This window comes from Blastomyces dermatitidis (assembly GCF_000003525.1).
Source record: "Blastomyces dermatitidis ER-3 genomic scaffold supercont1.8, whole genome shotgun sequence".
Classification (NCBI taxonomy): domain Eukaryota; kingdom Fungi; phylum Ascomycota; class Eurotiomycetes; order Onygenales; family Ajellomycetaceae; genus Blastomyces; species Blastomyces dermatitidis.
Window position 1 is genome coordinate 2,164,352 of NW_025544781.1, and position 12,453 is coordinate 2,176,804.

A 12,453-nucleotide genomic window follows, 5' to 3' on the forward strand; every position below is an offset into this window, starting at 1 on the left:
AGTGAATACTTGATTCACAGTGAATATCAATTGTTGTTTAATTTTCATCTCAGTCTGTCACTGTGTATGCAAGATCTCAATTTTGTTTAGAATTCTTGTACATGTACAGAGCTTTGATTCTGATTCAGCTATCTCAGTCACTTTTCTTACTGCTTTAAGTAATCTCTCTGAGAGGTTCTGCATACCTTTCAGTTCAGATAGCAGAGAAGAGTGTTATTCATATCAGCTAGAGAAGATATTCATTTCAGTGATTTTCTCATTGATTGTACAATGTCTATTATTATATCACTGTATTATTATATTGTTATATGATTTCTGTTATCATCATACAACTCTGATAATGATCACTTTCTCTTTTTATCCTTCTTTTGAGTAGGGAGCAGACTTCTTTGAATCTGGTTCATCACTCTCATTCTCTTTCTCACATCTCATTCATTTGCATCTCATACATGGCATTCGCCTGAGTGTGGAGTTTTCCCTCAATAAGTGAAGCAGCATCAATCAGATGCTCTTTCACTCACTGCTCTTTGTACACTATCTTTTGAGATGTTCTAGGACCACACTGGCATGATAACTATGAATCACTTTGTAGATAGAATTATCATGCTCTGGAGGAGCCTGTGCTTCTCACCGGTTTTTAGACATGCTATCAGATGTGATTCAAAGGTTGCTTAAGCCAGTGTACGATTACAGGCGTACGCCGGCTTCTTATATATTGAATCTCGTACGCTAAATTAATTAGTGGCCGCTAGGGCCCCCTTTACATTCGTACGCGGAAGCGGCCGCGTTATTATCCGACGGTCGTACGTTCTTCCGAACCACATTCTTGTGTATAAGAAGCTGAAATAACACATGCAAGATTTGAGTGTTAATGAAGTAAGCAGCTACACCAGTTAATGCAGCTTGAATAATTGAGGTTGAGAGATCTTGAGCCTCTGCAAGGTTTTGAAGAGTTGTAGATAAAATCATAATCAGATAAGTTTTATCAGTATCATCTTCATTATCTAGATTAATTAACAAAGAATTCAGACACTCACTGTTAAGAATCTCAGTATAATGATAGAGAATAGTGTCATGAAGAAGATGTTAATCAGAACTTAAAGTCTTGAGTGAGTCATGTTTATAAAGAGTAGTGTCTGTGAAGAAGTCAGTCTTCATATTATTTTAAAATTCTGTGTCAAGGTTGATATAAGTGTTAACATGAGAGCTTCAATTATAGTTGAAATCTAAGAACTGATGATCAAGCTGTTCACAGTTTTAAGTATCAATGAGACTATCATTATCACACTGTGAATTTTGACAGATGAGCAATGCTCAAGAGAGATTAAGCTTCTCTTCTTCATTCTGATTATCTTCAAACTCAGGTTCTGATTTCAGCATATCTTCATCATAGGCATCAACTGAGTGATTATGAGAAAGACAGCAATAATTAAAGATCTCTGTAAAAGAGAGCTAAGAGATGAAGAGATTAACAATCTTAAGATCTTCAATTTGATAAAAAGAATGATGAAGAAGAAGTTTGACATGAGTATAGTTCTCTAAATCAGTTTTAAACTGATAAACAGAAAAGTAGATCAACACTCAGAATTTTATATGAAAATGTCTCTTAATTTGATAACTGTGAGAAAAGATTTGAAGAAATTCAAGAAATGAAAGATCTTCAAATTCAGTTGACTGCTGCTTATATTTTTTCAAAAAGAATAAATCATATTGTAATTCATAAGATTCAAGAATATAGCTATAATGATATTGAGATTTGAGCTGACAATCAACTGCAATTGACTCATGAGAACTCATTTATAAAGAAAGATTTAAAAGAAGATGATAAATCTTCTGAGCAGATCAATCATGCTCATCAATGAGCTGATTCATAAGTTTAACAACTGTAGAGAGCAGTGAGTGACTTGAACTGACTCTTGAAATCACTCATTGAACAATCTGATAATAGAATTCTGTGTCTGTTTCAGCCTTGATAATGTACTTAGACAGATAATCAAGAACAGCACAGCTGTCAGTGCAGGGAGTAATATCAGTATTTACTAGTCAGCTAACTGTAATTAATCTGTTGTAGTTATTAAGAATTGAATTGTTATGACAGAGATGCAGCTGATAATATCTACTACTCAAAGATTTAAGAATAGCACAGTCAGTTCAGTATTCATGCAGGAAGTGAAATTAGCAATGTAGATTATCAGTGACTTAGTGTTTACAAATGCAGTACTTTTCACTACAGTGATGATATTGAACACAGTTGAGAACTGCAGATAAATATTCAATGATATTCATCTGATCAGAATGACTGAGAGAAAGAAATGACTGTACATCTTCAGACTGAGTGTAATTAGGCTCAGAATTCTCAGCTGTAATAATAAGACCTCAGTAGTTAGTAAAGACTTGACAGAAGTCTTCATTCATATCAAGTTCAGAATTCAGTGAATTCTTATATTAAAATACACTATGTGAGTGCACTGTTCTGTGATCTTGTCACTTATAATGAGTTCAGTGATCTAGAATTTTGAATTTCAGATCTAGAATCTTTTCTTTGAAGATTGCAAGTCATAGATGAAAGTAATGTGCAACTATAGTGAAATAGTCATAAATACTATCTCTTACAAACATCAACCTCTCAAGATCAGTGCCGCGCTTTCAAATGATATAGTCAGAGAAGTGATGTATCAGATCATTTCAGTGATGATCTAAAGCTGAGAGAGTAAGAAATAGATGTGAAGATTTAATATTTTGAACATAGATCTGTAGCTGATGATGTTTTACATCTTAAAAAGAATAAGTTTCATGAAGACTCTCTGCAAACTGTGTAAGTGAATTCAAAATTGTGACAGATTGTGAAGTATCAGCAGTAAAAGCAGTCTGCAGCTTCTGTAGAGTGAGGTTCTTAATAAGAGAATCAGTTTAATTGTAGAAAAAGTGATTCTAATTATTAATCTGTCTGTGAAATATAGAATTGAAAAGAATATATTGAAAACAGCTATGACAGACAAAGCAGCTGTCATGATATTTAAGAAGAAACTGTGTGTAATCTGCAAGACTAATTGTTCTTTATCTAGAAAGAATGAATTCAGCTTCACCTTGTGAGAAAAGTGTTGAAAAGGCCTAAGAAAAGAGTGAATGAGTGTTGTTAAACTCACTAAGTAATGTATTACAGACTGAAGACAGAGTGAGATGATCAATCTGTTCTCACTGTAACATTTCAAGTTCATAATGAATTTGCTTAACTTCAGATCATGAGATCAAAAGATCTGAAACATCAGAGTATTCAGATAAGATATTCAAGTTGTCAAGATTCAAATGATTCTCATTCTTAATAACTGTCAATTCTTGCTTATTAAGCTTGTAAAAAGAAATCTGATCAGAGACATCTTTATTTTCAGATAACTGATTTTAAGTCTCTTTGTCAATCACAATGTTCTGATAACTGAAATGATTTTTACAGAGATAGATTAGTCATTAAGTAACAGCTTCTTTATAAATTATGAAATCTTAGTGAAACTGATATTGTAAGTGAGAATCTGTATTTGAATTTGAAGACATCAATATAATAATATCAAGATTCTTAGAAAGAAGTGAGAGAGTGTTATAAATACAGCTAGTGTCTCTAAGAAAGCTAATAACATAATCTTTATACTTATACTGATATTCTCTGACTTGATAAATCTCAATGAAGACATGCATGTGTGAAATTAATATCTCTTTAATCTGACTGAGAACAGAGAGATCTGAATCAAGATCACTGAAATCAAGATTATTCTCTTAAGAGAATAAAAACAGCTTATCAGACATCTGTCTTGAATCAATAGTATGATAATGAGTATAAATATTATCTTAAAGATTCATTCTGAATCAGTGAATCTGACAATGACTACAGATCTTCATCTGTAAATCTTCAAGTGTATCATGAAATTTCTGCATACACTGTTAATTATCAGAATTAACAGCTGAATCTGTAAGATAAGTAGAACTCTGAAGATTCATTGAAGAGTCTGAGACAATTGCAGTCTGTAACTGATTATGTTTCTGAAGAATTGTGAGAGCTTCTATATTTAATGTGTCAATTGAGCTTTCAGATTATATAGAGTGCTGAGATGTCAAGAGACTGCTAACTCTTCTATTAAGTTAATTAACAAACAGATCTACAGAGCTCTGAGAAACAGAACTTTGAGAAGTTAAGAGGAAGAAAAATGATGTAAAAGCTGTCTGCAGTGAAAGTATGTCTGAAAAAGTGAAATAAGATTGGCTTGAGAATGAGTTGAATAATGATACAGATGATTGATGAAAGACTGAAGAGAAATCTGCAGAACTGAGAGATAAATTAATTATCAAAGATAATAACTGTGACTGTTTTCTCAATTAAGTTAAGAATGAAGTTGATGAGAAATGTTCTCTATAACACCTGATAATATGATAAGCTCTTTGAATAATAGTTTTCTTTTTACAGACTACTGTTAATAAAGATGTGTCAGAACTATGAATCTTACAGTGATAAAACTTAATCTCAGATAATATATCTATTTTAATAAACTGTTTATAAGTCTGAGAGACTGCTATTAATTGCATGAAGTATTGATATATCTGAGATGATAAGAGAAGTTCAGACTTATTTATCACAGAATCTGTGACTGTAGAAGAATCTGGTTTCACTGCACATATCTGTTTACAGTTCTACACAGTGTAAAGAGATAATCAGTGATAGAAAAGATGTAATGAGAGAAGATTATAATACCTGAGTTCTCTGAGTGCAGCATTGAAGACAGACAGCTGTAGAAGTAGTAGAACACTGTAAAGAAATGAATTGATTAAGAGACTGATTTCACAAGCAGTGAACACAGGCTTTTGACACATTATTCATTCTTGAGAATCTATGAGAGGTGATTGATCAGATGTGTTATCTATTCAAGAATCTGTACAGAGTAGATAGTTGATAAGATGCATAATCTATTATTCAAAAATCTGTATAAAGTAGATAGTTGATGAGATGTATAATCTATTATTCAAGAATCTATACAGAGTAGATAATTGATAAGATAAAAGATAAACACATTGTAAGTGTGTAGAGATATAGTACAATGTTATAGAATTATACTTTACTTAATTCTACATCAATCAGTGAGCTGTATTCACATCAAGAACTTTAAAAAGAAAATTCTTCACTTTTAATGATCAGGGTTTTCATCATATATTTACTTCACTTTGCTCCGCAAATTATTCTTAGTAAGAATCTCACTTATGAGTAAGCTAGTTACAGAAGCTAGCTGAGTGACAGCTCTTTAGAGAAAATGATAATCTCTGAAGCAGGTCTGAGAGAACAGAGACAGCAGTCAGTTATATAGAGTGTTAAAATATGTATATAGCTTAAGATGTAAACTGTAGAGATCTTGTTCTGTAGATCTCTCTTTATTTTACTTTACTTTGTTCTTTCTATTCTTTTCTATCTATCTATTTAATATGTCTATCTTTAAGACTGTGTTCTCTTTTCATTTATCATGATATTATTAAATGATTTCAAAGTATCAGAAGATGTTAAAACACTGTAATTTATAAATAGTTTTTGTATTCTGAGCTGAAATTTTCTGATTTTGCATATCTGAAATTGATGAATATATGATAGTTATCTTTATAGATATAGAAAAAACCCTGAGAACTAAAAGTTCTCAGGTAGATATTATAGTCTCTGACTGTATACATCTATAATTGAAGAATAATAATAATAATAACTTCTCAGCTCAGAAATATAGAGTGATTTATTAAAGTAATTTATACATCTCTGTATTTATTAGAAATCTGAGATGTTTAAGTTTTAAATTTAATATATTCTCTGTGAGTTTCAAACTCACATATTTTAATTTCTCATGCTAAGACACTACTGAGTGACTGTATTAATTATTTAGCTATCAGAGCCGCTAACTCTATTAGTTACATAAGAGATAGAAATAGAGATAAAGAATCTATAAGAAGCGGGATTTCTTACAAATCAACATAAATAAATCAAAAGATTAACAGAGATAAATTAAAAGATTAAGAGAGATAGTTAAGTAAGTACTTACTATAAAAAGTCTGCAAAGTCAGCAGTTGAATAAGAGATTAACAGAGTTTAATAATCAAGAGAGATAAAGTGACTGAAGAATTACTGAATGAGATAATTTAATTAAAACTGATTTATAACTTGTATATATAATAATAGTATGTAGCAGAAAAATATAGCAATGATTAAAGTGAATTCTTATATATAAGAGAGATATAATCTGATGAACAAGTTCTTGAAATAATTGATTATTATTATGAGAAGCTAGCTGCTTCATATTCTTTTATTAAAATCTTGCAATTGCTGATTATATAAATCAGTGACTGTAGTAAGTATGTGAGTAAAAGTAATCAGCTTATAGAAGAGATAATCTGATATTATATTAATTTTAAAATATTATTAAAATATATATATCAGCTGTTATTATAGTAGTATAAAAAGCGGTTATTTTTATTATTTAAATAAATTTATGTTATAAATTCAAGTGTAAATTATTAATAAACTAATATATAATTAGACAACTGAATTATCAATCTCAAAAAAAAAAAAAAAAAGAATAAGAATAAGAATAAGAGAAAAAGAAAAACAAAGATGAAAAAAATACAGATGAAAGTGAAAGCAGAGAAAGACAGAGATGCAAACAGAGAAAGAGACAGAAACAGAGAAAAGAGAGAAAAAGAAGAAAAAAAGAAAAGAAAGAAAACAAAAGTTATTATAGTTATTAAATAGAACTTCTTTCTCTGTAAATAATCTACTGCTGCTGTTACAGGCTCTGCTCTAATCTACTCTGCCAAACACCAGATCAGAGATAATAGTGTTGAGTTACTTGATATCAAAGATGTTAAATTTGAATATCTGCACTGTGAGAACACCTCTCTTCAGAGAAAATTAAACCATGTTCAGTATCTCTTAGAAATGACTGTTGAATTCATCAAAGATGATTAGATAGCTTGCAGACTGTGCAGGTGTTGTTTTTTTTAAATTAGTTATTACAGAGCAATCAAATTGATGATTTACAGAGAAGAATGATGATGTTGAAAATATCCAATTCTACTACATTGCAGCCGCCTGTAGAATCGCTATTTCCTAATGCGGACTAGCTCCGCAATAATTAGCACACCAAGGCTCGTGTGCTACAAAAACATTTTCAATTGTTGATTTTTTATTTATACATCACTCCTTCAGTGAGTTCTTGGTAGAAATTACCACTCACAAGAGCGGGTATAGTCTTCGTTATCCGCTATACATCCTGAAACCAAGGGTGTTCAAGGGCTTCCCTCGCTGTGATCCTTCTCGTGGGGTCTAGGCTGGTCATCTTCGTGATGAGATCTCGGAAGCATTCGTCAACATCCTCCCACATGGAGAACGGTTTCCTTGGATTTTTCGGTGAGAACTCCTTGATCACATCCAGAACGAGGTCTCGCCACGATGCAGCGTCGTAATCTAAATGCTCCACAAGGCCGACCAGTCCCGGGCTATCCCCAAAATGTGAGAGCAGGCGCCTTGCAACTAACCTTTCCTTCTCCTCCTCGGTCAACCCTTCTGAATCGATACGAAAAATAATCTTCTGAAGCATCGTATATATGCACTTTAAAAGATAAAGGTCATTAACAAATCCAAGCCCTGGACGGATGGATATACTCACAACAAGGCCAAAAGAAAATATGTCAGATGGGCGATTGATCCGAGCGGCAGCATGGGACTCGGGGCTGCGCCACATGGGATTTCCTAGTCGGGCTCCACGGACATTTAAACCTGGCGGAACCATTGACCCCATTTCAAGGTCACCGATCTGGACTTGATTTATCCTGATAGAACCATCAGGATTCTCATCATAGTCCACAAATACATTGTTGGGTTTGATGTCTGTAGGAGTGAAAAGATATCAGCACAAGGTACAGTGGGATATGGGCTATGGTGTTGCCTAACCGCCGTGTAGGATGCTTTGATCATGCAAATCTGCAAGACCAGCTAGTGTAGCACGCAGAATTCTCTTTCTTTCAGTATCAGAGAGATTCTCTTTCTTGGCCAGTTCCAAAAGATCGTCGGTAAAGTAGTTATAGACAAATAGAAGGTGTTCGGGAATCGTGTCCATGACAACCCGAAGATTTGGGCAGCTCGCAAGAGGGGTTTGAAGATCGAGTTGATACTCAAACTCAGTATGAAAGATGTTCTTCATGACATACTTCTTTCCGTTTCTTGAACTATTAGCCGTAGCGAGTTAGTAAGATAAGCTGTAAGATCTGAAGCAATACATACATAGCCAAGTAAACACAGGCTAATGTAGGCTCAGTCCTGCATTGAAGTATTTGATCAACCTGGTATTGTGTTCCTGATTGACTAACAAGCTTTGTACCAAGCTGTAAAGGCTCCTCCAGTTCCTTCATTGGAATCCCAACATTTTGTTTAAGATCAATCCCTGCCACGTTCTTTGGAATATAGGGGGCATTGAGAGTATTCGAAGGCGAGTTCATAATTGAGCGAGTGTTGGTCAATCCAGGGCAGAGATTATAAGACTTGAACTGTCTCCCAGAGAGTCGCGAAGTCGAGGGTGTTTTAAACCGTGCGGCAAGCTGACGTGAAATCATGATACCTAGTTAAGGATATACACATCAGTAATCTGAACAAATGGGGGGTGCGATTGGAAGTACTACGGAGATTCTTCACGTTCCGATTCTGGGGTGAGAACTGCGGAAAGCTGTGCAGTTCTGTATATTTGATTGCTTAGTTGTCTTAATCTAACCCAATGGGGAAAGGATAATTAGAACTCTCAAGTCATGGTGGTTATAACAGCAACTGCACCGAATTCGGGTCGCAATGAAAGGCTTCGGCGTGTTCGCCCTTGTTCGATAATATCTATTTATAATTTGATCTAGACGTCAAGTAAAGAACACAGTGGGGCATTTTGGCGCCGCGCGCCGCCAAGAGTTTAAGGACACAAATTTGTAATCCGGCGTGATTCAACTTGTTGTCAATGCTTTTATCTCAAGCTCACATTATTTTGTTGGCGACGCGCCGGTTTATCTCAGTAAACTCAGCCACTCCACTCCGAGCTAACTCAATCCGAACTACTGCTACTTTCTGCCAAGTCCTGCTAACATCTGAGTCAATCAACTGTCACAGGGCTTATACTAAACCTAAATGAGACATTCTCAGCAAACTCTTTGCAGAGTATCTGAGAAAAAACAGTTCCTGTTTATTAGTAATATAGAAATGATTTACTTTAATTATAATATTTAAGATAGAATCACTATATAACATTACTTATAGATCATTTCTTTATCATCTTAAAGAATTAATTTTTCAATTTTCTATTAATTGATGTAATTTTTATCTGAAAATATACATATTCTGAGTAGACTGACCGTGTGACTGTGTCTGAGATCAGGACCAGAATTTTTGATAGTTTCATTGTCAATTCAACAGATCTCATTACACAGTTCTAACATTAGATAGTAGTCTCATACTGTCTCAGTGAGACTTACTGTCTACTCTTATTACATTTTTCAAATGAGATCATGATTTTCACTTCTCAATTTAAATTATTTTTATTGCTTTAAATGACTTTAAATCTCATTTAAGCATTATCAAAAAGTATTACTTTTTAAAAAATTAAAAATAGTCTAAAAAAAACCTTAAAATGTCTAAAAATAGTAACTTTATACTAAGAATGAGACTAAATAAAACCAAATAAGATCACTTTCTTATTTTTTTCAAGTCATGATTTCATTTTGAGATCTGATATATAGTCACTTTGCATGTTTATTTAATGATTAGTCTCAGCAGGATTCACATCAAGAAATGTATGAGATCAGATTAAATGAGATTAAATATGAAATTCATGATTTCAGCAGTCAGTCTAATTCTGAGTATAAAGTATCACATTGAAAACTGCTACTATGATTTTGAATATGAGAATGATTTACTAATTTTTCAATCATGATTATATCTAGTTATTCAATATCTTGATCTTGCTATTAAAACATCTATTCAGTTATCAGAGACTATAGTCAAAGCACTGAGTGTATTTTTCAGTAACTTCTGACAACTTCTGATAACTTCTGATCTCTTGACAATCTCACATAGTACATTAACTTGTAATAACTTCTGACAACTTCTGAGATCTTCTGACAACTTCTGAATCAATTATATAACACTTCTTTTTAACAGCTGAGTTGAACAATATCTCATTAACTGCATTAAATATGATCAAGAGAAATTGAAGAAAATGTGTAAGTCAGCTACAATAACAGCTTTAAAAGTCATTATTAAAGTAAATACTTTCAATGAATATTGAAGATATATTATAACTTGTTATGAGCTATACTGAATCAGATAGTATTGATAAGTAATAGAATATTATTCAGTATTGTCTTCAATGAATACTTCAAGACCTGTGTTCAGATTCTGAGTGTACTCTTCAGTTATGTATAGAATAAGTTTATATACTTTAGTGCATGATATATGAATATAGCAACACTTTATTCATTGTCAGAACTGATTATAAAAAGAGTCTTATTCTTCAATTCTATACAATTCTGACAGAAAAGATAATCATTTAACTGGTTTCTCTAAACAAGCTTGATGATCAGTAAATAAGAGATATAGCACAGTTTCTCAGTATCAATTCTTGTCTGATCAGTGCTGATAATCTTCAGAGATAAGAAGACTTACTCAAACACATTTAACAGAGTAAGTATACACATATACTGCTCAGTTCAGAGCAAGCTCTTTATAAGTAATTTCAGTATATTCTTCAAGACTCTACTTTATAAGAAAAGATTGAGCTTATAGCTATTAATGAGTATCATCTTGTCATACAGTGAAGTTAATTTCATAGTCAGTTTGTTAGACTGAGGCATCTGAGATTGCTTCTTTATAAGAATATTGTCTGATTTGACTGTTCTGCAATTCTCAGCAGTAAAGCTGAGAATATCATTCTTCAAGAGACTGAATTTCATTCTATTGATGTAAACTCATGACAGACTCAGATTATTTGAACTTTCATTAATTATTCTGATATCTTTATCAGTGTATATCTGATTTCACATGATAAACTTGTATTCTATGATATGTTATATTTTTTATTGAATAAGGTCATTGATACAGATGAAAAGATCATATCTTAACACATTTTAAAGATTATTATCTTTATTGACAGTCATGTCAAGATTAGACTGGCCGCTGGGACCATGAATTTCATGTTTGATTCCATTTAATCTGATCTCATACATTTCTTGGCGTGAATCCTGCTGGGACTGGCTATCAAAAAAACATGCAAAGTGACTATATATCAGATTTTAAAATGAGACCATGACTTGAAAAAAATAAGAAAGTGGTCCCATTTGGTCCCATTTAGTCCCATTCTTGGCATAAAGTTACTATTTTTAGACATTTTAAGGTTTTTTTTAGACTATTTTTAATTTTTTAAAAAGTAACACTTTTTGATAACACTCAAATGAGATTTAAAGTCATTTAAAGCAATAAAAATAATTTAAATTGAGAAGTGGAAATCATGGTCCCATTTGAAAAATGTGACAAGAGTAGACAGTAAGTCTCACTGAGACAGTATGAAACTACTATCTAATGTTAGAACTGTGTAATGGGATCTGTCAAATTGACAATGAGACTATCAAAAATTCTGGTCCTGGTCTCAGACACGGTCACACGGTCAGTCTAGTCAAGATTCAATAAGCAGTGTAATATTTTCAATCAATACTTCTTCAGATCTGTCAGAATAACAGGCAGAATATGTTCTAACAACGCGAGATAATTTTGACCGTCTTTTCTGTCAGTTATAAGACATTGTAGGCAGGTGCTGTGAGTCATAGCAGTTTGATCATAAACAAGCTTGTGAGGTATCAGTATCAGTATCAGTGATCTCAAATTCTGAAGAAGTATCAATAGATTCAAGCTCTGTTAAGTTACTGTCTGATATATCATATTCATCATCTACATTGTTGAGAGACTGTAGTGATTGTAGAGAGAATTCATCTTCAAGTGATAAAGAATATTGACTGAAGCATGTCTGACATTGAGTGTCTTGAGATTCAAAAGACATGCTGTCTTTTGTCAATGATTGTGATATGATGAGAAGAGATAGTAAGTTGTAAAATAGCAGAGATGATAGTAGAATGACTGAGAATTCAAAAAATATCAGTTTAATGATGATCAGGCAGATATTTAGAGTAGATATATGATTTCAAAGTTAATTGAATATTTTATATGAGTGAAGTTGATTTTCTATATATGATGAAACTGTTTCTTCTCAGACTCTCTATGAGATATTAGATTGCAAGCACATGTGAAGTCTCTTATTAATCCAGAAGTTAGCAGGACTTGACAGAAGTCTAAAGGAGTTTAGTTGGTCGCGCTAATCCGAAAATATCTAGAAGAGAGGCTGAGCATGCTGAGAT

General features: G+C 32.7%; 1 protein-coding gene across 2 annotated transcripts; it reads right to left on the reverse strand.

The window, feature by feature from the left end:
• Positions 1-6,705: 6,705 nt before the first annotated feature.
• Positions 6,706-9,003, reverse strand: BDCG_07381. Of its 2 annotated transcripts, XM_045423175.1 has the most exons (5): positions 8,692-9,003; positions 8,297-8,630; positions 7,967-8,241; positions 7,683-7,903; positions 6,706-7,625 (listed from the first exon to the last, which is right to left on the reverse strand). In XM_045423175.1, the coding sequence occupies exons 2-5, from the start codon at positions 8,623-8,625 to the stop codon at positions 7,278-7,280; spliced, it is 1,173 nt and encodes a 390-aa protein (XP_045282105.1). In that variant the 5' UTR covers positions 8,626-8,630; positions 8,692-9,003; the 3' UTR covers positions 6,706-7,277. The 2 variants fall into 2 exon arrangements, with proteins under 2 accessions (XP_045282105.1, XP_045282104.1); XM_045423174.1 differs by having other exon boundaries at positions 8,297-9,003.
• Between the last annotated feature and the right edge of the window lie 3,450 nt (positions 9,004-12,453).